The following is a 27570-nucleotide window of genomic DNA, read 5'->3' as shown; positions in this document are numbered from 1 at the left end:
AACATACTTTTTTTTTCTTTGAAACTTGAATGCATTAAAGATAAAATGTTTTGTTGTTGGGATAAAGTGTATGAGAGGGAGATAGATATTCTGAGTATCTTAACACAGGTATAATGCAAATGTTATAAAGAGTGTATTTTCTGCCAAGTGATTATAATGCATTCTGTTTAGCTGAGTCAAGATAAATAGAATATATATATATAAATATTTCATCTTCAACTTATTTCCTTCTTCAGTGTCTGGGATATAGGTAGGTGATCAATAAGTATTTATTGAATAAAATAAATGAAAGATAACAGTGTAGAGTAATTCAATGAACAAAAGGGAAAGATTACTCATTATTGCTCAGAAGCATAACCCTGAAAATTACAGAAAGTTGAATTATATGCACTGAGATTCTGGAACTGGTAAGGAAGTTTAAATAGATATTTAATAATAACCATGTGGGTCTTAGAAGGATATATAAATATATTATATATATATTTTATATATACATATAAAATATGTATATATATATTTTACAGATATCATATGTATTAATTATATATATATATATATATATATATATATATATATATGTCCATAATTAGCTTAGAGTAAGTATTTGATCATTTGTATGGATGCATATATTAGTGTATATATATGTGCAGACCAGTTGTTTTGTAGGCTCTCCCTCAATTTGGGCTGGTCTGATGTTTCCTCATGATGAGACTCAGGTTTTGTATTTTTAACAAGACAACACATGTTGTAGCCTCTCCCTACATCATATCAGGAGGAACATGATATCAATTTGTCTCATTACTGATAATTTTAACTTTGATCACTTGGTTAAAATGGTGTCAATTACTTGGGTTGATTTCTTATAGGTAGGATTATCTGTCATTTTGAAAAAGTAATCCAAAAAATACAGATTTCGAAAACCATTTATGTCCCAGATAAGTCAAGAAATACGGTACCTATTTTCTGCTTATGTTGTCTGCTCATGCTATCAGTTATAATGCTTAATTCAGATGAATTCAGGAATCCTGTTTGAAGTTAACTGTGTCATTCACAAGAATTAACACCACCACTGAAAACTCTTCTTTCTCATTTTAGAGACTTTATAGAGAAGCTTGGGACAAGGACAAGACTCAAGTCCACATCATGCCGGACACACCTGACATTATTCTGGCTAAAACAAACTTAATCAACACAAGTGATGTGAGTTTCCAGTTCAGCATGTGTTTTCGGAAAGCTTACTTTAATTGCTTCTAAGGCAGTGAATTGGAAAACAGCGCCTAAATGATATTTCATTTCATTTCTCTATCAATTTACTTCTGCTGCATTCTCATAACCATTTGGAAATAGCTGACATTTAATTTTGTTGATCTATGTAATTGAAGAGCTTTAAAGTTTAAAATAAGATCATTAGCAACCAATGGGCATAATTTCCAATCACATTTGAGTATTCTAGAGCACAGATACTATTCCCATGGATTCTTAAAATATTTAGCATGTTGGATTCATTCTGCGGCGGTTGTTTATGGAAAGCAATTTTTCCCAAAGTGATCTTCATCTCTTAACAGAAAATCTACCGAATGGGTTATGAGGAGCTGAAGAAGAAAGGCTACGATCTTCCCCTTGATGCCATAACGATCAAAGCAGCAAAAGCCTCCCGAGAAATTGCCAGCGAAGTAAGATCTTATCCCCTGTTTATATTGATTTGATTGCAGTTTATCACTTCGAAGGCGTCTCAATTTAATTTTATGTTGAACAAAAGCTTTCAAGGAGTAACAAATTAGAACAGTGACATGATCCCAGACATGCAGTGTGAGATGAGGATAAGCTCAAGGATGCATTTATTATGTAGGAATTTGTGGCTGGATTTAGCTTTTAATCTTTCCTATCAAAAAACCTTAAATCCATGGCTCTCCAGGCTTAGTGAAATATTTGGAGTTAATGTGCTTTGTAATTTGCCACAGACATTGCAATATAAGTTAATCTTGAAAGAAATGAGAGATGTGTTTTGTTTTCCCTTTAGTACAAGTACAAAGAAGGCTATCGTAAGCAGCTCGGCCACCACATTGGAGCCCGGGACATTAAGGATGACCCCAAGATGACGTGGTCCATGCATGTGGCCAAGATCCAGAGTGACAGGGAGTACAAGAAGGACTTTGAGAAGTGGAAGACCAAGTACAACAGCCCAGTGGATATGCTGGCGGTGGTGCTGGCCAAGAAGTGCCAGAGCTTAGTCAGTGACGTGGACTATAAGAACTACCTGCACCAGTGGACGTGCCTGCCAGACCAGAACGACGTCATCCACGCTCGGCAGGCCTATGAACTGCAGAGCGATGTGAGTCTAATATTTTCCTTTGGCCAACAAAAAAGCATGTATGCTTTCCTAAGTATCAAAGTTCCCCCAAAGTGAGGGGAGCTGAGCTTACACAACTGAGTTCTACTTCCCTGGACTAATGCCCACCCTCGATCCAGTCACCCATACAGCTAAAGGCACCCTTTGTCCACAAAGAAAGAGCCAGCAAAGTCCCCACTGCTTGGGTGGAAGCCCCTAGGTTGTTGACCTAGAACTGGGTTGTTCTCTAAGCTCTGCTGTTTAAAATGTGTTTCAAAATATTGCTTATAATCTTAATATTTTGTTGATTCACAAAACATACCAAATTTTTTAATTTCCCAAGAATTCAAGCATTGAAATATAAAGTGTAATATAATACGATATTTTATTTCTTTAGAGGCATATTTTTATGCTTATGTTTAGTGATATGTCACTTACAATTTCAGAATTTGTACAAGGCTGACCTTCAGTGGCTAAAAGGCATTGGCTGGTTACCTACTGGTTCTCTGGAGGCTGAGAAGAACAAGAAAGCTATGCAGATTTTGAGTGACCATGTTTACCGTCAACAACCAGATCAATTCAAATTTTCCAGCCTTATGGACTCTATCCCAATGGTTTTGGCAAAAAACAATGCTATTACCATGAACCATGTAAGTCCTTTCTTTACTTGGGAGGAGTAATTATTTGTGTGCGTGTGTGTGTGTGTGTGTGTGTGTGTGTTTGTAAACACCTAAATCTCTTTCTATAAAAGAAAAATCATATTAAATTATTTTGCTTTGTATTAAAGTGGTTTTAAAGTGAGTGTTGTGCTTCTCACTGACATGAGACATCTAGACCTGAAGGTGTCACAAATATCAACTCACAGAGCAGATTTTCCTTACTCTCATTAAGAACCAGGTTCTTTTTATGTATTTACTCATATGGGTCTATACGAGTCATGTCTTTTTTTGGTTTTTTTTAGCGCCTCTATACAGAAGCTTGGGATAAAGATAAAACCAGCGTCCACATTATGCCAGACACCCCTGAAGTTTTACTAGCTAAACAAAACAAAATAAATTACAGTGAGGTAAGCAATATATTCATGGTGCATGATGTATTTTCCTTATACTGTACTTTATAAATCAAACTTATGATGACTTGTGTCTATTTCAGAAACTGTATAAACTTGGCCTAGAAGAAGCCAAGAGGAAAGGGTATGATATGCGGCTAGACGCCATTCCCATCAGGGCAGCCAAGGCCTCCAGAGACATCGCAAGTGAAGTAAGTGCACCTGAAAAGTTCTTCGTCTTAGCTTTGGCTTAAAGATTTCTTTCTTTCTCTTGGGTATATAGTACAGCAACTAATCCATGAGGTTAAAGTTCTTGCTAACAGTTTTTTCTCAAAAAACAGTTTAAAATAATGGTAATAAAATTCTCAACACAAGGGCTAAATCCTAGCTGTGCTTGAGGTCATAGCAACATCCATTTCAAAATATGGTCCATTTCCTATTGAACGAAAGCATTGGATACTTGACTGCAGTTCAGACATACTTTTGGCTTTTCCGCATGATGTATTCTGATATATAACCAAACTCATTGTAGGATTCCTTCAAAACCCAACCCATGCCTTATGAACCAATGAACCCACCACAAGAGCTGAATGAATGGGACACATTATTCAAAGTCCAACCATCCACGTGGCCCATATGTTTGTCTCTGTCTCCAGTGATTGGCTGTAGATATTTATGTTCTTTAAAAGATGAGTTTGCTCAAAAATGTATTTTTTTCTTTATTTCCAAAATATGGAAGTAGCCGTCATAATTTAAAAATAAATGTTCAAAAATCACAGGATGGTTAAAAGTATTAATATATACCAATATGATGGAATACCTGCTGCCATTAAAAATCATGTTTATAAAGAATATTTAATGACACAGAGAAATGCTCATATAATAACAAAAAAGCACGCACAAACCCATATACAGTATGACTCCTATTCTAATTTTATTCTTTCTCTTTTACGCGCATGTTTGCATGCATGCACACACACACACACCACAAAAAGCAGTTTTATCGGTGCACTGAATGGCAGAATAATGTCCTGATTTTTATTTTCTTTTTTGTATACAAATATATGCTTTATTTTCTAAACGGTTGACAAGATGCATGTATATGTATATTTATGTATTCAGTGGGAAACCATTAAACATTTAATGACTAGAAAATATTGGCCTTAATAATTGCTTTTTACTAAAAGTTAAAGTAGGTGACTATCAGCATTTTTCTTCTTCTAGTACAAGTACAAAGAAGGCTATCGTAAGCAGCTCGGCCACCACATTGGAGCCCGGGACATTAAGGATGACCCCAAGATGACGTGGTCCATGCATGTGGCCAAGATCCAGAGTGACAGGGAGTACAAGAAGGACTTTGAGAAGTCGAAGACCAAGTACAGCAGCCCAGTGGACATGCTGGGGGTGGTGCTGGCCAAGAAGTGCCAGAGCTTAGTCAGTGACGTGGACTATAAGAACTACCTGCACCAGTGGACGTGCCTGCCTGACCAGAACGACGTCATCCACGCTCGGCAGGCCTATGAATTGCAGAGCGATGTGAGTACCAGAGGATCATAATAACATGCAAGGGTGGGAATTCAATGAATTAACATCCCTGGGAGAAGGTAGCAATAGGTGGCACCAAGTTCACCAGCCCCTGCAAAGGAGGAAATAGCATTTCTTTTATTTCCTAATTATTTAACCCTCCAAAACAAAAAAGAATGTTGTCTGATACTGTGCCTGTCCACCAAACTGTATTTTCAAGAACGAGCTTACTTTATTTTATATCCTTTAGATGAAAATATTTTCCAAATATAGGGATAAATATTTATTGACTATGTGTGTTCACAGAATATGTACAAGTCAGACCTCCAATGGATGAAAGGCATTGGCTGGGTTCCCATCGGCTCTTTGGATGTGGAAAAATGCAAAAGGGCAACTGAAATTTTAAGTGATAAAATCTATCGCCAGCCTCCAGACACATTCAAATTTACCAGCGTGACTGATTCTCTGGAACAAATGTTGGCCAAGAACAACGCCATCACTATGAACAAGGTGAGGTTTCAAAATTCAGAGAACCAATGTAGGACTCCTAAAGCTAAATCAAAGAAAAAGAAGCATGATCAAGAAAAGAAATAACAGAGCATTGAACAACAAAACACATTTATCTATCTATCTACCCATTCATCCATCCATATCTATCAATCTGACATATATGTCATTTATACTTTAATATTTACTTCAGTCATTGCTTTATGGTTTTGATAAAATGACATCTTTTTATGGAAAATCATCTTTAAATAAAGGATATTCTCAATTTCCTTTTGTTAATATACATTTCAGATTATCAGACGGTACTTCTAATTATCTGTTTTATTATGAACTGATTACTTCACTTGAAGAAGATGTGTGTAAAATACATAACATGTTACAAAGTGTATAACCTTTTGCTATGTTTGTTCGTAAAGTTCTTGTGGCCCTAGAATTCCCGTTAGTTTTACACTGAATTCTTTTCCTGATGATATTATATATTTTCTTTGATAGCGTTTATATACGGAAGCCTGGGACAAAGACAAAACCCAGATCCACATCATGCCAGACACACCAGAAATTACGTTGGCAAGAATGAACAAAATCAACTACAGTGAGGTGGGAACAGATGCTAATTCTATGCCATTTACATGCTGTTTCTTACTTCAATTACTTTCTTCCATGATGATGTCAGCTTTATAGAGAACCTCTTTTCTTGCTCCACGTGAATACCAATGCTGGCATTTCTTAATCACCATCCTAAACATCAAATTTCAAGTAACACAAATTATCATTTAGGAAGTACAAATTATAAGAATTAGTGATTTAAGCAGTAACCATAAGATCAATTAAACCTTTTCCTTTTATTAATTTTTTTTTTAAGTTAGGAAATTAGCCATGGACCAAATATACATTCGTTTCCTCCTTATGCTACAAAGTTGTGCTAAATATATATTTCCCTATATAATTTATTTTTCCTAAATTATAGTTTAGGGTCAAAATTTATGATTTTTAATGTATAAGATTAAGTCAAGGACTAAAATCGCAGTAGTAACATCAGATAACACAGAGAAAGAGAGAGACAGAGGATCTGTCAGTTCAGATAATTAGCAAGCCCATATCCTTTCCACTTTCTGTGAGCATAGGGCCATCTACCCCATTTCAAAAGCACAGGTGTTTAGGAAGAGAGGTCAACCTCTGTTCTAGTATAGGAGGCCTCACCCAATAAGTGGTCATCCTGCTTTCGCTTAAGTGTTCTCAGTGACGAGGAGCTTATCTCATAAGTCAACCCACTTGTTCTGGAAAATTCCATTAGAAGGTGCTTCTAATGCATTGAGTCAAAGATTTCTCTCTGCAGACCCACATAGTCCTCTGAAGCGATGCAGAACAATCTGTGTCAACTCCACGGAGATGGCAACAGCAACTAGGGCGCCTCCCCTGCCACCTCACCCCAAGTTCTCTTTCAATATCTAAGTTCCTAGGCATTCCTCACATGACATCCCTGCTAGAATGTGACTCTCTGAGCCAAACAAAATCCTGCGAGTGAGGAATGATCAATATAGAGTAAGGCTAATGTCCTATTTCCTTTTCTGGACATTTGATGTCCATTTCTGCACCTTTTGTGTCAGGACACGTTGGCAGCTGTGTCCCGGCTGGTGGACATGGAACTTAGGATCAGCTGAAACCCTAAGACATCTTACATGGGCTTAAGCTAGGTTTCTTCTAACCTGTATTTATACATCTGGCAATTTAAATTTTAGTTCAAAGATCGACATTTATCTCTCTGTAATTTCTTTTTCTTAGATTGAGCCTATTAGTTTTAAGCCTGTAGAGATTTTGGTGACTCTAAGATTCTGTCAGATGACGTATTAGTTATTTCTCCCAGTTTTGTGCTACCAGCAAGGAAAATATTGTTTCTTTGACAGCATAAATCAACAGTATATTACTCTTCAGCAGAATATAATTTAGAGGATTTAGATAGATTAAGTCATTTTATTTTGGGATGGAGGTGCAAAGCAAAATTTTAGTGCGTATATAACTAGCTCTTAATTGTCACCAAAAACTAAAAATGCAGAAGCCTTAGAACTCTTAAAAGTAAGGTTACTATAGTCACCTGCTTGTGTAGAATTTAGTGAATTATTTCAGCCCCCTATCAGTTTTTGGATATGAATGTCAACATCTAACTGATTTCTTTGCCCAAATTTAGAGTCTGTATAAACTTGCCAACGAAGAAGCCAAGAAGAAAGGGTATGACTTGCGAAGCGACGCCATCCCAATCGTGGCAGCCAAGGCCTCCAGGGACATCGCCAGTGATGTGAGTTGTCAGTTTTATTCCAAATGTGTGAAAATAGTCACAGGTGACATTGTCCCTGAACTAAATCTTTAAAAAGAAGTTTCCTGGCCCTTTAAAAATATATCCCGATGTATCTGTGTGGGATTTTTCAAACACCTAGTTTTGAGGGAAATGAAAAGTTGTTCATAAAATGGGTTTGTAAACTTCAGGATACAGTATCTTCAGTTAAAACTGGTCCACCCAGAATAGAGAAAGATCCATTCATGTGTTAGCGTGCGGCTGCCGGCTTGGAGATGCTTATATAAGAGTTATCACAGTGCTTATAGAAAGTGTAACTCGAAAACCTAAGTTCTTCCAGTGAGAATCAGGGCCTAGTTTATGTAGCATTTTAATATACAGTATTTTAAAAATGCATATGACACTTGCATTACAATTCACCCTGTAAAATTACGAAAGAAGGCAGTGGATCAGCACCAGTGGTGATTACTAGCCCGAGCTCTTGGCTGTGTAGCTCATACCTCCCAGAATAAAACCATCATCCTTTCTTGGTGCCTCAGGGGATATTTGAGGAATAGATCACTGCTCTAAAAATGAAGGCCCACTGTTTAAAAAGATGGTAATACACCGCCCTTTATACCTGAAAATCATGGTAGTGACTCACTTTAGTTTATGTATGTGGGACCTTCCCTACAAATGGATTTATGCCAATAATTACAAATAATGAAATAATAATAACCAAAAAGTATTGAGAACTCTGTGCTAAGAGGTTCACATGTGTTATTTCACTTATTCTCCATACTGTCCTCACATAATAAACCCTAGAAAATATCACTATTATCCCTGTTTCGTGGATTACATAAGCAACTTGTCTAAAATCAGACTTTTATTAGTGGGTGGTGGAGTTGAAACTCCAGGCAACCTCTTTTCTTTCCACTGTACCATACTGTCTCCTGTTGACTTATCTATACTTTCTCAGTTATCTTTGAGACTAGAAGCATGTTATTTTGGATAACTGGATCAGATTATAAGATGAAGCCATTAGACATGGAATAATAAAAATACTGTTGGCCAGTGGGGAACGCTCTACCTAGTTGGGCTGCTACATCAGCTTTACTAGTTCAATCAGTGTTCAAAGTATACCAAACATTTGCCACCACCACTGAATGCATGGATCTATTATGAAATAATAAGTTCTCCACTGTTGCTGCTGCAGGTAGCCCATGACCTAGAGTACTTCACCCGAGCAAGAACCAGTCATTTCATTACTTATTAAACACACCATGTCACCAAGTGTATCTCTTTCCAAACATATTTTAGCATATAAAATCTATTTCTCCAAGTTTCCTGGTTCAAATTTCCTCTCCCCCGCTTCCACAGGTGACCTCTCCCCACTGTGTGTACTTCCTGCCTCCAGAACTATTCCTTATTTCCAGGATATAGGTGATTTGGGGTACACACCACAATTATGCTGATTATATCTATTGAACTACCTGTAGAGTAAAGGTCACGATACTGGCTTGATTTAGTGTTTATTAACAAAAGTCAGTTTACAATGTACAACTGTGATGTAAGCAAGATGATTTTGTATGGACTTGTGGCCTCTGAGGGCTTCCAATAAAAACCTGATTTGTGCATGTTTCGTCTCAGTACAAATATAAAGATGGTTACCGCAAGCAACTTGGCCACCACATTGGAGCCCGGGACATTAAGGATGACCCCAAGATGATGTGGTCCATGCATGTGGCCAAGATCCAGAGTGACAGGGAGTACAAGAAGGACTTTGAGAAGTGGAAGACCAAGTACAACAGCCCCGTCGACATGTTGGGGGTGGTGCTGGCCAAGAAGTGCCAGAGCTTAGTCAGTGACGTGGACTATAAGAACTACCTGCACCAGTGGACGTGCCTGCCCGACCAGAACGACGTCATTCACGCTCGGCAGGCCTATGAACTGCAGAGCGATGTGAGTACAGCATCTATATTAGAGCTGTGTGCAGAAACAATTTAAACTCCACAAAAATTATCCTTTGTGTACAATTGATTGGCCTACTGAAGCTAGGGTGTATTGAATGATATTTGATATTTAAATCAGTGTATAGTTTTATGGCTTTATTGTGAACATGTTTGTGGAATTGATAAGGTAGTGAAGTTTACAAACCAAACTTGATCTTATAAAAATAAAACTGGAATTAAGCAATATTAGCATTCACGGTCCACCAGAGGGAGACATTTTCTTTTATTCTTTTAAGGGGGAAAGAAACAACACATTAAAAAAATTACTCTGAAATTGGGTTTTAGCTCTTCTTACAAAAGAAATGAGGTTATAATTAATGGACTACTAATGTCTGCTACACCACTAAATGTTATTCTTATGAAATACAAAAAAGTCACTGTACCTGTAAGCTATTGCATCATTACAGTGATACTTTCTCCTCTTAGCACGGCTCTCTTCATGGAGGGGTCACGTGGTAATGACAGAATCTAGCACCTATGGAAAGCAGATACACCATCTCAAATCTGGGTGTGAGAAGCACATTTCCTGAAGCATATATTTTATAAACCTTTGAAGGAATTATTACATATTAGAGGGCTCTGGAGTATAAAACAAATTAATAATAGTTATACATTAATTGGTTGTTCCTGGGACTTGCACAGCCCACCTTTGAAAACTCCCACATCGGTTCTGCAGCTTTCGACATACTGAACCCTGTGTTTTGAAATTCTCTTAAAAAAGAAAGGCTTTGCCTGCACAGAAAGGTAGTTAAAAATGGTTTATGTTACCCATAGCATGACAGCATTGATAGACTGCTTGCATTTGTCTATTTGAGTACCTTTCAAAAATCGCTTCTCTCTCACTGTGACATAGTTCTGATAATGTAGGAAGCATTTGAAAGTTACAAAGCACTCTAGAGGTATAAAACGTTATTGTTTTCATTCTTGCTGTTGTTATTTAGGGGGCAATAACTAGTCAGCATAGGGCAACTCCAATAGGCTGTTTGTCTAGATGGCAAAATATCAGTCTATTTTTTCTACTTCATTGCTGTTACAGGTAAAATCCTTCAAATGAGCTGGGCAAAGTTTCAATCCCATTGTTATGAAGTAGTTACAAATATTTAATAGCTACACCAAAATTGTTTGTGGAAAAAATGATTTATAATAAAGTGAGAAATAAAGATATGGAAAGATGATTCTGGAAAGGAATCCATGCTTCCCATCCTGAAAACTTGGTGGGGAAGAAATTGGGCCCCGGACCAACGAAATGGTCACTCTTGCCTGGAATCTTAGCATTGCAGCCGTCAAAGCTCTGCCCCAGGGTTTCAGGGCTTCTACATCATTATTATATATTTTGTCTCTCTCTTTTTTAAAAAGAGTATTACAGATATTCTGAAATATAAGAGAAAATACATAGAAGACAATAATAATCCAACCACTGAAAAAGCCCACCCTTGCTTATGTAATTTATCCACACAATTTATGTTCTATTTATTTTATTTAATATTGTATTAATGACGTTTCTATGAGTCATCAATATTCTTTAAAATACAGCTTTTGATAGCTGCAGAGTATTTCATTTGACTAGGGCTAACATTTATTTACTGATAGCCTGTTATTGGACATACGTGTGGTTTCGCTCACTCTGGGTTGGCATTCTTTTCCTGTGCACATGGACGTTAAAATAACATTGACTGGCAGAAGATACTAGTTTGGATCACTCCTCTCCTAACAACCTGAAGTATCTGATCACTTTTTGTTATGGCGAGATGTTTCTGGGTCATTTGGGAACATAGTTCCTCTCTTTGTCTGCCTAATGTAGTGAGCTTGTTTTCTATGAAAACAATAGTAACAAGAATTGTACTTTATTTTTTATTCCTTTTGCATCTTTACCCTAAATCTTTTGGTCTTGCTGAAGAGTGCCTGCTATTTCCTCTTCACAGAACATATACAAGGCTGATCTCCAGTGGATGAAAGGCATTGGCTGGGCCCCCATGGGGTCTCTGGATGTGGTCAAGTGCAAGAGAGCTGCAGAGATACTGAGTGACAACCTCTACCGCCAGCATCCAGACAAGCTGAAATTTACCAGCGTGACTGATTCCCTGGAACAGGTGCTGGCCAAGAACAACGCCATCACCATGAACAAGGTGAGCCCCGGCTGCCCAAGCTTCTCCAAGATGCCAAAAGACATTATTATACTTTAATGACTAGCAGAGTTTTGATTATCCATGAACGTGTGGGGTCACATTTACCGGCTGATTTATTTGTACATACTTGAAAGCCTCTAAATAATTTCAATTATTCCCAGTTTGAACCTTGTAAACTAGCATTAAAACTCAAACCTTCAGTTGAATACCTTATATCCCAGTCTGGTTCATTTAATGGATCAATAAAAATCCTGCTTTGATTTGACTTTTTGTAATTCCTATTTCGAATTGTTTTTCATCAACATCTTCTTTGATAGCGTTTATACACAGAGGCCTGGGACAAAGACAAGACTAAAATTCATATAATGCCGGACACCCCGGAGATCGTGTTGGCGAGGCAAAACAAACTCAACTACAGTGAGGTAGGGGCAACATCCTGTGGGGTTACACGTATTTTGTTGTTGTTGTTGTTTGTTTTTCTATACTTACTTTTATGGAGATGCTCGGGCCCCCGCTATCATGGTATGTACTGCTCTGTGATGTGAGCACTCAACCCATTCAACCTTTCATCTCTGGGTTGCATATTATATGCTGTAGGATGCCATGGGCAATCTGAAATCACGTTCTCTTTTCAGTTTATGGCCATTGCCGGTTTAAGTCAGTAGGACTGAGTAGCATTTTTGACATTTCTATGAGGTAGGATAGCCAGATAAAATACTGACTCAATGTTTATACTAAAACATTATTTGCTGTTTATCTGGCATTTAAGTTCAACTGGGCATGCTATCTTTCTATTTGCTAAATCTGGCCACACTGTTAAGGGATTCTCTAATCAGATGTACCTCTTCTCCACCTGAATCCTGAATAAAATTGAGAAGTAAAACAAAGGAATAGAAATAGAAGTCCAAATCTCACATTTTTTACTACACAAATTAGATTCAAGGACATATTTGTATGAGAGCCAAGCAAGCTGCTAAGTGAACCCCAGAACTGGTTTCCCCATCCAGGCACAGGTCACACTAGAGCAGAACAATCACTTGCATCCCATTCAGGGGTGAGTTCCTGCATAGAGGCCAGAGAAACGGAGGAGGGTACTGAGCTTATTCCTAGAGGGAGCAAGTCCGAGCTGAGCTGGGCCTGCCCAGGTGCCCCATCCCCACCAGTTAGATAAATCAGTAAATCACTGCCCGTCTCCAGGGGCAGAGAGAGTAAAGGCACAGAGAAAGGAGTAAGGTCAGAGATAAAATAATTGAGCTCCTTTTGTAGAAAGGAAACCTCAGGCATAGAAAGAAGTGTTATCCATTAACAACACTGATTACTGTTGTTGTTTCTTAAGTAAAATGTAATTTTATAGGTTTGTTTTACTAATATGATATAGCTAAAATTAGAATCAAATTTATGATTAGGGCCAAGTTATCTATGTTTTAAATTGTACTTCAATCTGTTTCTCATTTTTTAAAAACATTATAAAATATTACATGATTGTCAAAAAATTTTAAGTTATAAAGAAATGAATAAAAGTATGTAAGTATATATTTATAAGCAAATAAATTAAACCTTGTTCTGCAATTTCTTTTTTGACTTAGAAATATGTATAAATTAATGCTTTGTCCATCAATCTATATTACTAGATTATATTAATCTATGTTGATATGCGTAATATAGCATATTAATCTACATAGATATATATTAACCTGTTATATAGAGAGATTAATAATAGATAACTATATCAATCTATGTTAATACCAATTGACATATCTCATTTGTTTCTAATACAATGTAGTTCTTTTGGGAAGACGTAATTTATTTACTTTCCAATATTGCTAGAATTTTAAGTTGTTTCTAGAGCTTATCCTTTTTTTACATGATGTGGTATATGTCTCTTGATAATGTCCAAATGACTGCTGTCGAACGTTTTGCTTTAACTCTGACTTTCTTTCTACAGACTATGTATAAACTTGCCAATGAAGAAGCAAAGAAGAAAGGCTATGACTTGCGAATTGATGCCATCCCAATCGTGGCAGCCAAGGCCTCCAGGGACATCATCAGTGACGTGAGTAGCAACACTCCACGAATGTTCATGGCTGGATGTAGAAGGAGGACACGGTCATTATCACAACGGGAAGATGCATCTGGGTTGCACTTCAAGGACACTTATTGTGGTTTAAGTGAAAGAAATTTTTTTTGTTTGAAAAAATTCTTTCATGTTTTTAACTCCAAAAGATTTTAACACTCAGGTCCCGTAGGTAGAGAGGTGACCTAAACTTCAGTATAAAAATTGAATTTGAATTTCCAGTTGTTCATAGCTGCAATTATGAGACATTCATCTCCATATTTTGAGAACATAGTCCACACAGAAATAAGAAAATGCCAGAAAAGTTACAAAAAATAATTTAGTTACATGTGGTTCAACGTCAGAAAAAGACCTGGAACAGCCAGGTCCAGGAAAAGGCACCTTTCCCCAAACCTACTCTGGATTTTTGCTGGCTGATTCTTTGAAAAACTACCTTAAGTCCTCCCTTTTTTTTTAAAAACAAAAAGAGAAAAACAAAGACAAACCAAAACAACAAAATGGTGAGCCTGATTTCTCTTTCCACTGTCTCTGAAGGAAGTGTGTCCTCTGGTGGAGAATTCAGATTTCCGAAAATATACTTTAGGATTTGTATGATGTTGTTCCCTAAAGTGGAGAGAAAATATCCTGAGTCAGCGCTTACCACCACCATCACCACTCTGCTCTCTTGTAGTCATATAATCTGCTTGTTCCCTCAATTAACTCCAACAAACCTCAGCCAAATTTGATCTCGATGGAGCAGGGCATGCAGGATGGAAAACACAAGCCAGTCTATCTCAGGGAGTCAAGTGACCTAGTAAAAATCAGGAGAGTGAGATTTGGGAGGGGTGATGGGTGGGCTGGAGGCTGAAATGTTACCTGTGGACTTAGGAGTAAATCTCAAAATCATATGTAAAACTTCTGGGTTAGTGATTTCATTGGTTCAAGATGAAAAAAATGCAACATATAATTCAGATTGATTTTTCTGAAAAGTGTTGCTGCTATTTCCAAGGACTTAATGTCTGCAAACCATAACATGTACTATGTTTGGCGCATCTTCCCATTAGAGGGTTGTTGTGAAGTCTAATCAGAGTTTAGGATAAAGAGATAAATTGATATTCAGATGATTTCATTTCTCTGCAAGACTTATCAATTTTAAAATAATGAAGTTTTAAATTAATAAGAGGTTTAACTTTTTAAAATTTATTTTTGTTTTTAAAATGACTGTTTTTATTTCAGTATAAATACAAAGATGGTTACCGCAAACAGCTCGGCCACCACATTGGAGCCCGGGACATTAAGGATGACCCCAAGATGACGTGGTCCATGCATGTGGCCAAGATCCAGAGTGACAGGGAGTACAAGAAGGACTTTGAGAAGTCGAAGACCAAGTACAGCAGCCCAGTGGACATGCTGGGGGTGGTGCTGGCCAAGAAGTGCCAGAGCTTAGTCAGTGACGTGGACTATAAGAACTACCTGCACCAGTGGACGTGCCTGCCCGACCAGAACGACGTCATCCATGCTCGGCAGGCCTATGAGCTGCAGAGCGATGTGAGTACTGAGACCCGTTAACTGCCCCTGGTGACCACACTTATGATAGTAATACTTAGATAACGGTCTCGGAATAGGTAAAGCTCTCAGAAAGAATAACGTTTTTTTCTCTCCACCCCTCATTCCCTGTGCCTTACTTTTCTTTTAGAGAGAACATAATACCATAAAGCTATATCCAATTGGGCTTCATATTTTAAAAGACATGAAATTTAGCTATCCAAGTTTTCTAGTCTTTTTCTTTCACTTTTGAAATCAAGTGTCCTAACAGCTTTAGTAATACTTGCTTTTGTGTTTATCTCACCAGAACATTTATAAGTCAGATCTCCAGTGGATGAAAGGCATTGGCTGGGTCCCCATTGGGTCTCTGGATGTGGTCAAGTGCAAGAGAGCTGCAGAGATACTGAGTGACAACCTCTACCGCCAGCATCCAGACAAGCTGAAATTTACCAGCGTGACTGATTCCCTGGAACAGGTGCTGGCCAAGAACAATGCCATCACCATGAACAAGGTGAGCTCCCAATTTAGGGGAAAGTAAAACAGGGCTGTACGTCCTTGAGAATATTCATGATTAATTAAGTTACTTTTTTTTTGTTTGTTTTATCCACTTGCCATCGTACGTATAATGATTTAGCTGAGTTCTCTATTCAGTTACATTAGGATTCCAAAAATATATGTAGGAATGTCTACTTTGACATCTCTTGTGAAATAGCCAGAGTTAAGAATAAGACAGACAGCTTTTTGGTCTGCAAATTGTTTGAAGTCTCTCTATGAGAGTTATACATGGTTTGGTATCAAAGTTTCTTCCTTGTTGGGTACTTATCTAGGTAAGTATAGAATGAACAAGTCAAATGCAAATCTCCATAATATTTATCAAAAAGAAATCTAAAGATGGCGTATCCAGGTGTATTTGCAGTTAATAAACAAGCAAACAAAAGCATGGGTAAGGTTTGTTTATATAGCCACAGCACATATCAGTGTACATATATGCTTGGAAAATACTTGCTTTTAATTTAATTGGAGTGGAGTTGATCTTACAATGAAACACACGTTTAAAAGTCACATCTTAGTCTACACTTCTATCTAGTGACAATAAATATCTTGTAATATCAAAGAGATTAAAGAGTCGGTATACAGCACACAGCACACAGCACAGATAGTGAGATTTGGCTTTCCACTTTGTTCTGATCTCTAAATTGGAAAGTCCTGTTTACAGCAAACATTGTGTTTCTAATTCAGTAATCTTTTTATCCTTCACAGCGCTTATACACAGAAGCCTGGGACAAAGACAAGACCCAAATCCACATCATGCCTGATACACCTGAAATTATGCTAGCAAGACAAAATAAAATAAATTATAGTGAGGTAAGGCCATTTTTCCTTGATTTGACCACACTGATTTTTGCTGATGTAGTAAAAAGATCAGATTTATTGATTTAATTCTCATGTGAACCGTAGTTTAGTTTTGTTTTTTTATGCCCATTACCCTAGCCTGGTATATTATTGTGTACAATAATATATTGTGTAAAATATTGTGTATAATAATGTGTATATTATTGTATTCAAAAAGTAGATAGATGGAAAGATAGAGAAATAGAGAAATACAAAAATATGTCCATGTCAGGAGGGGAAAAAGAGCTCTCAGTCAACTATTAATGATTGAGACATATTGTATTTTAATTAAAAAATAATTATTGCTATTTATGAGATTAGTACTTATTTCAAAATTTGTTCTGTAAGTTTTTCTTCAGTTACCACATCTGTAAAATAGGATAAAAATGCCCATCTTGAAGAATTTCTGGTTGCTAGAGGCGTGGGAGGCTGGGGAGCTGGTTGAAAAAAGTGAAGGGATTAAGAAATACAAATCGGTAGGTAGTTACACAATAGTCACAGGGATGTAAAGTACAGCATGGAGAATACAGTCAATAATGTTGCAACAACTATGTATAATGCGAGGTGGGTAGTAGACTAATAGGGGGAAATCACTACATTAATTATATAAATTTCTAACTGCTAAGCTGGACACCTGCAACTAATATAAAATAATACTAAATGTCAAGTGTAACTGAAAAAAAAGTTATTGAAAGAATAATAATGAAAAAAAGAATTTCTGTAATAACTAAATGGGGTCATATATATATATACACACACATATATATATACATACATATATATGTGTGTGTATATATATATACACACATAGTATGCCCAGTGTGGAGCCTGGCACAGAATAGTTGCTTAATAAACTTTAACTTTTTCCCTTCACACTTAAGTCACTATGAAAATTAGATTTACTTCATATGCTCAAAATAACTCGAGGTTTATTTACAAGAACTGAAATGGGAATTCTTAAATTCATCCATTTCAGAATTGCCCAAGGACAATAAAATGCATTCTTTAATGCGCTAGCTCCAGCTAAACTTGTCATCACATATCTTTGCAATCCAGAAATACTGCTGCAGAAACAGCTTCCTGCCCAATTGTTCTTGACAAAAATTATCTTGTTTATCCAAGGAGAATTCTGATTTCCTGTGTGTGTGTGTGTGCGTGTGTGTCACCGTTTTAAAAAAAAGAAGGGGTAGACAGACTTTTCTTCAGTTTGAGAACAATGGAAAATTTAAGTACTCATTTTCAAGACTTGGCCATATTCATTATTTTACCTATGTTAATCACTTTTGCCTATAATAAGGTACCCCTAAAGAAGAGGCATGCTTATATCAAAAACCATGAAAAATGAAATGAATAGAATACGGTATCCCTTTTTCTAGCATTATAAAGCAGACCCAAGCCTAATCAGAAGTATTTGACTGACCTGGGGTACAATCATTTTTGAGTGAACAATTTTTCTCTTGGCCACAAAGCTTCTCTGTTAGATTAAATTTTCCCAGGAGGTCTGTCTCGCCCGAGGCAGTTGAAGTCAGTTTCTATCCCAAACTGTAACGATACTTCGAAGTCTCTCCCTTGTGTTAAAATTAGGGCATGAGGAAGGTTTTTTTCAGAATGCTGAGAGAAAATTGGACTCTTTTTATTTCTAAAAATTTAAGCTGGATTTACTTTCTTTAAAATTGCATGATAATGTTAATTCCCTAAGGACTGTCTTCTGAAGATTAGATTTCAGAATGGCCCACTTGAATTTCTTCTTAACCCATTACCATTGGTACCTTCATTCTATACTTGGCTCAATAAATGTAAACAAAACCAAGCAACATCATCTTATTTTTTCCTCTTCAATTCCCATTTACCTGTTGTGGTTCTCTTGAGTAAATAACCTACCAAACAACCTTTATAACGTAGCCTTGATGATAACTAAAAATGTCCTCTTCTTTCAAATTCTGCCTCTTTTTCCATTGTTAGAAGAATGAAAGAAATCTATTTGGTCTAAAGCCATGAGATGATTCGAGCACATTTTTTCCCCACTTATTCATAAGGACAAATTCCTCAAAGGAAAAATATAATAGATAAAGTATTTGACTCTTCAGTTACAAAATAAACATTTCTAGAAATTTTTAATAAGAACAAATACCCTTGACATTTTATCTTAAATACATAAAATTTATTCTTATTTTCACTTTTGCTTTTCCTTGTAAAACCTCATCTTGAATGTAAAGTGTCACATATTTAAAACATACAATAACATCCCTCTAGGACTAAGTCACTTAAAAATTAAGCACCTCTGCATCATATTTCAAACCAGATATTATTACTGTATTCTCAATTCAATCTAATTTGAGAATGGGACATAATAATGAAACAGTTAGTTTTTATTATTTCTGCCACACTTTTAAAGGATTTTCCTTACATTTAAGATTTTGTCTTTACACAGCCTCAACAATGGGTGTTTTCCAATTCAACAAAAAAAAATGAACAAATGCAAATTTTATCAGCTTTGTGTTTTTGACTCATGAATCTGATATCTGCTATCCCCGTGTCTGCTAGCAATTTCCAGCAGTTGACAAATGAATAAATAGGAGCAAATCAATATTAACAAAGACATTCAGAAACAGTGGATTGATTATCTTTAGTTCAGCAGTGTTTGATTATACAAACATAGTGGTAGTATCATTATTGCATATCATTATATAATTATATTCCTTGATAGTAAAATTGTTCCTAATTCAAATTTGGAGTTAAATAAATCAACCTTTCTTGGTTGCTTCATGAGAAGAGCAAGTGCTACACAATCCAAACACATTTGAGAGCTATTGAGTTAATATCTAAAATCTATAAGGATTTATGCAAAGAGAACTTACGGTGTTAAAACCTGCTGAATGTAAAATTTCAATTTAAATATATAGCTTGGATAAATAGTAAAAGAAAGACATCTCTTTTAAATTTATTTAAAGCTGAATATACTCATGCAGTTCTGCATCCAAAACTAGTCTTCCTTTGATGAAAATACATTTTTAGAATGAAAACAAGTGCCTATCTAAAAGCTACTACTTCTTTCCTCAGAGCCTCTACCGCCAGGCCATGGAAGAAGCCAAGAAAGAAGGCTACGACTTGAGAAGCGACGCTATTCCCATTGTGGCTGCCAAGGCCTCCAGGGACATTGCCAGTGATGTAAGAGCTGATCAAGTCCCTACATTTGTTATCAATAGGCCAAATAGTGTTACTGGATCACAGCTGGAAGTCTCTTTAGTCATCATCCATCTTGACCACCTTCATTGTATAGGCGAATAAATTGAAGTGTTGAGATAGTAGGTAACCTGCCCAAGATCACAGGCATCATAGGACAAAGCCTGGATTAGAATGTGGTTCCTTTGACTCTTGTCTTTTGATCTTTGCTTAATAAGACTGAGTGCCTTAACTAAAGTTAGATGGACCTGTATTGAGCTACTCCTAAAACCTCATGAGAGCTCTCCTTAGGATACACTCAAGGCAAAAATGAGAAGAAGTAGGTTTAGCTGAGTTCTCCCCCATGGCTTGAAGAAGGACATGGGACAGAAAAAAAAGTTGCTGAGGGGCCCACAAAATCAATATTCCTTTACTCTAAAAATGAAAACATCAGATTCCTTGACAACTTAAACATGAATCCAAGAGTAGCAATATTGCCCATTCTTTGTAGGTTTTTCTTTTTTATCATGATAAAAAAACCCACATAACATACAATTTGCTATCTTAACAGTTATCAAGTGTACAGTTCAGTAGTGTTAAGCGTGTTCTCACTGTTGTGCATAGACCTCCAGAACCTTTTAGTCTTGTGTAAACTGGAACTCTATACCCATCAAACAACAAAAATTGCCCAGTTATAAACTACCCCTCAGATTATTTATACAGAGGAAATTATTTCTCAGAATGCCTTAGAAAAATAAAATTAATGAATCATGTGAACACATCTCAGATGTGCCCACCCACTTCTGAGACACTGGTTATCACTGTAGTTGAGCTCACCCTTTCAATGTTCACGTTTTAATCACTTTTTGTCAACATATAATTTTTAGCATAACATTATATAAGGAATCATTGTGGAGTTATTCTGTGGACGTGTGAAACTGAGCACACCACCCTCTTCTTCGGGAGTCAGCACATCCCAATGTGCAGCATCCCAGCAGCATGTGATGAAACTCTCCTGGTGTCTTAAGGATTTCTTAGAAAAGCATCACCACAGAAAGAGAAACAGGAAACAGCTCTTCGTGCTTCCTCACATTTACTGGGTTCTCTCTTTCAGTACAAATACAAAGAAGCCTATCGTAAGCAGTTGGGTCACCACATTGGCGCCCGGGCCATCCATGATGACCCCAAGATGATGTGGTCCCTCCACATCGCCAAAGTGCAGAGTGACCGCGAGTACAAGAAAGAATTTGAGAAATACAAGACCAGATACAGCAGCCCAGTGGACATGCTTGGTATCGTTTTGGCCAAGAAATGTCAGGCTTTGGTCAGTGATGTGGATTATAAGCATCTTCTGCATGAGTGGACGTGCCTGCCCGACCAGAATGATGTCATCCACGCTCGGCAAGCGTATGACCTCCAGAGTGACGTGAGTATCCCTGATGCTGGTTATGCACGTGAAAAGCAGATCTGAAACATGTCCATGGGTTCGGACTAGTGGCAATGGACTGGAATTTGTTTGTACATTTTCAATCATATACAATTGACTATTTGAAAATAGCTTCTCATTGGTAGCACTACAATTTATTTCACAATTTTTCTTCCCCAAAAGTTATATGTAAAAGAGGAAATAAAATATATATTATCAATTTTATACAGGTATGTTTCTTCCTGGTGATCGGGCTTCCTTTGCCTGAGTTAGATGAAACTTAGTTCTCCTAAATACATAGCTGCACATTTTCAACTCAAGTGGTAGAAATGTATGTGTATGTCAATGGATGGTAGTGTGGAGAGAGGGAACAGAATTATTTTATGTTAAATTGTTTTTTAAAATATTCATATTTTATTCCAACTGACAGGAAAATACTAAGACATTCTTGTCTTTTTCAAAACAAATTATGTAATTCTTATTAACAATCAGCATGTCCTATTGAGAGTAAAATAAAATGAATAATTAGGGAAATATTTAATAAATTATCTTGTGTAAAAATTTTGTAATATCTTCAAGGGCTTGACTATGTCTTCTAGCTTTTAAAAAGATCTCTCATCATTCTTGGTATAATCCTCTGTACCAAAAAAATGCTTAGGAAAAAAAATATACTCAGTATTCAGCAATATTTATGAATGAGTGATTAGCTGTGCTAGTAGCCTTGTCTGTTCATCTATGCTCTTGTATTTCTCTAGTATGAGCCATTTTGTGACTATGAATCTGAAATACTAATTAATAAATACATTTTTTAATCTGTTGATTTGCAGAATTTATATAAGGCAGATCTTGAATGGATGAAAGGTATTGGTTGGGTTCCGATTGGCTCCTTGGAAGTTGTTAAAGCCAAGAGGGCCACAGAGATACTGAGTGATACTATCTACCGTCAGCGTCCAGATACACTGAAATTTACCAGCATAACTGACACCCCGGAGCAGGTGTTGGCAAAGAGCAATGCTGTAAACATGAATAAGGTGAGTCTTTACTCCTCACCATTAGATATCAGAATTCACCATAGAACAAGGTAAAAATTCTGACATATCACGTTTTACCTATTCCTGTAGGATTTACGATACCTTTAAAAATGATTTTTCCGTTATAATACAGTAGTTACTTAGTAATACTTCAAAATATCAAACTGATGTTAAAAATACTATGTGCTGTTATATTTTATAATTACAAAATTTAAATACCACAACCCAATTATACTTTACAGAACTGTTAAATAATTTTAATAAGAAAGAGTGAAAACCCTGAATCAATGAAATAGTGAGTTAAATACTCTTGGTAAAAGTAATTCATCTACATGAAAGGTAGGAGTTTTTGCAACTTTAATAATTTTATTTCTACTTTGTATGGAGGAGAGCTGAGTGCCACATAATCAAAAAAAGTCTGTGAGCTACAAAATAATTTTCTCATCTTTTTTTTCTCTTCTAATAGCGCTTGTATACGGAAGCCTGGGACAAGGATAAGAAAACAATCCATGTCATGCCTGACACACCAGAAATCATGCTAGCCAAACTCAACCGGATAAATTACAGTGATGTGAGTAAACTATTGATCTTATAATAAACAGAAATGCAAAAATGAACTATTGGAACTGTTTCCTTAGTGAAATGTTTTTACTAATTTATTATACATACTTCAAATTAACATCGTCAGCAAAAGAGATAGTTGTCTCTTGATTCAGTTTTGGACTATGTGGTAGGTCCTCAAAGTAGGCCAGCCTTTTAGCAACAGAATATCAGGGAATGGAATGCTTATGGAGAAATATCGCAATAGGAATTATACTTCTAAATCCTTCCCTTACAGGTCAGTGTGGGTATCAAGTCCTTTTTTTTATTATTATTATTATTCATCTATTTAGTAGGTAGGCACTGGTTTGGACCCTGGGGAGTTATCACACTCAGTATTGTTTTGCTGCTTCATTAATGTCCTGGTTACCACATAATATTATTTGCAAGCATTTTTCTAGGCATCTCTTTCAGGATCAACATTTTCATCTGGGTGATGATTCCGAAACACTACTCTATCAATCAGTCACAGTGTGTTGTATTAGTCCACAGCAAAATGAGACAGGGGGAAAAAAAGGACAATGCATTGAGTTTTTTATGAATCCAAATACACGTGATTCTAAAATACTGTCTTATTTTTCCCCCTTCTTTAGTATTAAGATGGCCTTTCTTTCATATCACGATAGTGATAGTAAATAGTTGGTATTTTAAAATATATGCTTGTTTGGGAAAACAAAATGTTGGCAACCACATGCTGATCTTCCCCCAAAATTTTTGAAAATTTTCAATGAAAATCCCAAAGTTTAGAACACGTTCCTTAAATTCCTTGAGAGCCTGCAAAGCCGAGTTTTATATAAACCCACCCTAATACTTGACTTTGTGGATTTGCAGTTTAAATGAGGATGGAGAAAATTGAATAATTAACAGATTTAATTTTTATGAAAGGAGGAATGATTTAATGACTCTCTTTCCTACAGAAACTCTATAAACTTGCTTTGGAAGAGTCCAAGAAGGAAGGCTACGACTTGCGTTTGGATGCCATTCCAATCCAAGCCGCCAAGGCTTCAAGAGATATTGCTAGTGATGTAAGTTGATGTGTTTGGTAGAGGCATTTCTTATTCAAAGATGTTCAGAAATGGAAGATTTTGTAGTTTTTCTTGACAGAATTTTTATTGTACCTAAACATCTCAATTTCGTGTAGGGATTCCCCAATGTACAAAGTTGCAAATAAAAACAAGGAAAAGCACAAGATACTATGTCCATTATACCTGTTAATCAGTCAAAGACAGAGGTATATCTTTTTAAAAAAATAAGTGTTTTATGGACACTAAAAATGGGTCCATATTTTTGAGTGTCAGAAATTGAGCAGCAGTTGACCCAGATATTTGTTAAAAAAAAAAAAAAAGGCATTGATAGCACATGCAAATCAGCCAATGTAAACACTTTCATACTACTTCTATCCATTTATTTTGGCGTCAAAGGAAGACTAGGTGATGGATGCGTTTTAGAGTTTTGGTTCATCCTTTGTAACTTTTAGTGAGGTTTCCCTTCCAAGATTCCCCTAACTGATTACAAGAACAAACTGAGAAGTAAGTGAAGCTTTTTCTCAGTACCCATTTGTCTCTTCTCTCTAGTCCTTCCCTTCTCATGAGGAACATTTCCTGAGGACGTCCAATGCCCTGATTTTGTACCAGGGCTACTTAGAACCCAAATACAGACTTTCCTTCTTCTAGGAGGATCCCATGCCCTAGGACCTCATTCCTTCTGTTACATGAACATTTTCTGGCTCTTAAGCTGGAGAAGCTTAAGCTACAATCTTAAGCTACAATCATTTCATGGTAAAATGGACCATAACATGTTATTCTTGAGTTTTAAAAAGTAGATAGTGTGTTGACTCAAGGCATGGGCCTCTCATGGTGAAAGATCAGTAACACTGACAGGCTAATAAGGGAGGTATTTTCTGGTGAAGCTATCTAAATGTAGCCCATATCCTCGACCAGGGAATTCATTGTAAATTCTAATTACAAGGGATCTATTCTAGAATATTCTAAATATCAAAGCATTTTCAGGAAAAAAATAGCTACATCTTTAAATTAAGTAGATCCTCTTTTAGATTACATAAGATGTTTTACCTTTACTTGTTAAGCAATCAAATGTAAACTAGGTCGTATACTTTAGGAGAAGGGGAAAAATATTAGGAACCACAAGCTACTCCATTCCAGTCTCAGCTCTGCCACCTATTTATGATGTGACATTGAACAAATAAATCGCTTAACCCCTCTAGGCTTTAGGTTTCTATTTTATATGATGGGGTTGAAAATAGTAACCTTCTCCTTCACACTAGAGGTAGGGAAAATCAAAAGAAATATGTCTGTATGAAACTATAAAATGTGATCTACGTGAGATGTTCTAGTCATTAGACTCATACCCCTTTTGGTTTTTCTCAGTACAAGTATAAGGAAGGCTACCGGAAACAGCTCGGCCACCACATTGGAGCCCGGGACATTAAGGATGACCCCAAGATGATGTGGTCCATGCATGTGGCCAAGATCCAGAGTGACAGGGAGTACAAGAAGGACTTTGAGAAGTCAAAGACCAAGTACAGCAGCCCCGTGGATATGCTGGGGGTGGTGCTGGCCAAGAAGTGCCAGATCCTTGTAAGCGACATAGACTATAAGCATCCGCTTCATGAGTGGACCTGTCTGCCCGATCAGAACGACGTCATTCAAGCTCGCAAGGCCTATGACCTTCAGAGTGATGTGAGTGGACCTAGCATTCTTTTGCACATGTTTAAAAGATTTTAAAAAGAGTTTCTAACTTTTTTTGTGTCATGGAATCTTTTGGCAGCCTGGTAAAACCTATGTGCAACTTCTCGGGACAATGTCATGAAATGTGTAAAATAAAAAATATATGTATATACATATATATACACATATATATGTATATGTAGGTATGTTTCAAAAGAAACCAATCACATCAAAATATGGTTATCAAAATATTAAACTAAGTCTGTGACGTACTAATATATATGCTTTTTTATTAACACTCTAAAACGATCTAGCAGTGGGTATAATAACTAATTTAACTGCAAAGAATTGATTGGGATAAATATTCCAAGATGTCTGCAACAACTGTAACAGGATAGGAAAATATTTGTGATTTCTTTGCTGGCTAAGTCCCATGTAGTGTGTCTACTATGACTCTTGCCTAAACTTATAACTGAAAGAACTGCTACATTTCAGTTAAAGGTTAATGAAAATAAAGGTATGTTTTTCCTACCCAAGTTCATTGGTGCCCGGTTAAGAATTCCTAGTTTAACACCCTAATTTTCCAAATGAATTGATTGCATTATCATTTTTCTGACAACTTATTGAAAATGTCTATTACATTACAACATGTGAAAAGAAGTTTAGGAATGAATTATACATTGAGATAATTTATCTAAGAAGCTGAAAACAATAGCTCCTAGGAATACGTTAGGCACTTTGTTGTCCGCCAGTAAATTGTCCTTAGGACTCAAATCCTACCTCATTGATTTAGTAGCTCCTTGTTTTTTACATCAGGCTCTCACAGGTTGTCACTTTTGAAACAATGATAAAAGTAGTGGCATTGTAAAAAAGAATTTCCCAAAAATCCATAAAAATAAAAAGAACTGTTATCTTTACTAATGAGAAAAATTCTCCTTCAACCAATTATTTAAATTCAAAGAAGAAAAATGAAACATAAAAAAATCTTTTTTACTTGAATTATAACACAAAAAGGGGACTGAAAATAAGATAAATAAAAGGAAAAATATATGTACTCTTTGGCTTAGAAGCATGTATACAGAATCATATGGAAAAAGACTCCCTTTTTGTTGTCTCCAGAAAACACATTAATTCAACATGTGGTCAGCCAGTAGTGGTCATCCTTTCTTTGTATTACACGACTGGCTGTGAAGGCCATTGCCCAATAAGATAGGAGCAAAATGTATTCTACCAGAGTATTATTCCCACACAAGGAGTTTTGGGAAATCAAATCAGAAAATAAACTCTTTATATCAGGAGACAGGCAGTAATTTCCTTAAAATGGTTTTGTATCAGTGAAATCACGTATTATTAGAGAGATTTCATGGGTCTTTAAAACAGCAAACATTGGCTACCTTCAGGGACAAAGTGTTTACCTAGCTATTCTATACCAAAATAAGGCAATCCTGTGGGTCTTCCCAGGAATTTACACAAGTAAGATTCAGAATTACCCATCATCTGTATATACTAAATCAGGATCAGACACCAGGCGGTCAAGATAATATCTGTAAATATTTACATTATTTTATTTCCAGGCTATTTACAAGGCTGATCTTGAGTGGCTGAGAGGCGTTGGATGGGTGCCCATTGGCTCTGTTGAGGTCGAGAAGGTGAAGAGAGCCGGAGAAATCCTGAGTGACAGGAAGTACCGCCAGCCTGCAGACCAGCTCAAATTCACATGCATTACAGACACCCCAGAAATTGTGCTGGCAAAGAGTAATGCCCTGACAATGAGCAAGGTTAGTCTCCAGCTGTTTCCAGTCGCTTGAGTCAGACCTCCCACGGATGCGGTTCATAAAGTGAGAAATATATAACCATTT

The 27570-nt window shown here is 36.5% G+C and overlaps 1 protein-coding gene across 41 annotated transcripts in view; it reads left to right on the top strand.

The window, feature by feature from the left end:
* NEB (nebulin) overlaps positions 1-27570 on the top strand; it is a 182696-nt gene that overhangs the window by 65204 nt on the left and 89922 nt on the right. For 37 of the 41 annotated variants that reach the window (XM_074336289.2, XM_074336275.2, XM_074336270.2 and 34 more), the window contains exons 48-71: positions 1096-1200; positions 1566-1673; positions 2021-2332; positions 2776-2979; positions 3291-3395; positions 3482-3589; positions 4602-4913; positions 5208-5411; positions 5901-6005; positions 7594-7701; positions 9328-9639; positions 11612-11815; positions 12133-12237; positions 13761-13868; positions 15105-15416; positions 15721-15924; positions 16674-16778; positions 19866-19973; positions 21082-21393; positions 22221-22424; positions 22891-22995; positions 23942-24049; positions 25412-25723; positions 27286-27489. In XM_074336289.2, the coding sequence (XP_074192390.2) occupies positions 1096-1200; positions 1566-1673; positions 2021-2332; positions 2776-2979; positions 3291-3395; positions 3482-3589; positions 4602-4913; positions 5208-5411; positions 5901-6005; positions 7594-7701; positions 9328-9639; positions 11612-11815; positions 12133-12237; positions 13761-13868; positions 15105-15416; positions 15721-15924; positions 16674-16778; positions 19866-19973; positions 21082-21393; positions 22221-22424; positions 22891-22995; positions 23942-24049; positions 25412-25723; positions 27286-27489 (4374 nt within the window). The remainder of the gene's footprint in view (positions 1-1095; positions 1201-1565; positions 1674-2020; positions 2333-2775; positions 2980-3290; positions 3396-3481; positions 3590-4601; positions 4914-5207; positions 5412-5900; positions 6006-7593; positions 7702-9327; positions 9640-11611; positions 11816-12132; positions 12238-13760; positions 13869-15104; positions 15417-15720; positions 15925-16673; positions 16779-19865; positions 19974-21081; positions 21394-22220; positions 22425-22890; positions 22996-23941; positions 24050-25411; positions 25724-27285; positions 27490-27570) is intronic. The other 4 variants (XM_088794659.1, XM_088794660.1, XM_088794668.1 and 1 more) reach the window with 4 other exon arrangements.

This window comes from Rhinolophus sinicus, chromosome 17 (assembly GCF_057876585.1).
Source record: "Rhinolophus sinicus isolate RSI-liver-muscle chromosome 17, RSI-T2T, whole genome shotgun sequence".
NCBI classification, from domain to species: domain Eukaryota; kingdom Metazoa; phylum Chordata; class Mammalia; order Chiroptera; family Rhinolophidae; genus Rhinolophus; species Rhinolophus sinicus.
The sequence above is the reverse complement of the archived record's forward strand: the minus strand, read 5'-3'. Positions and strand labels throughout refer to the sequence as shown.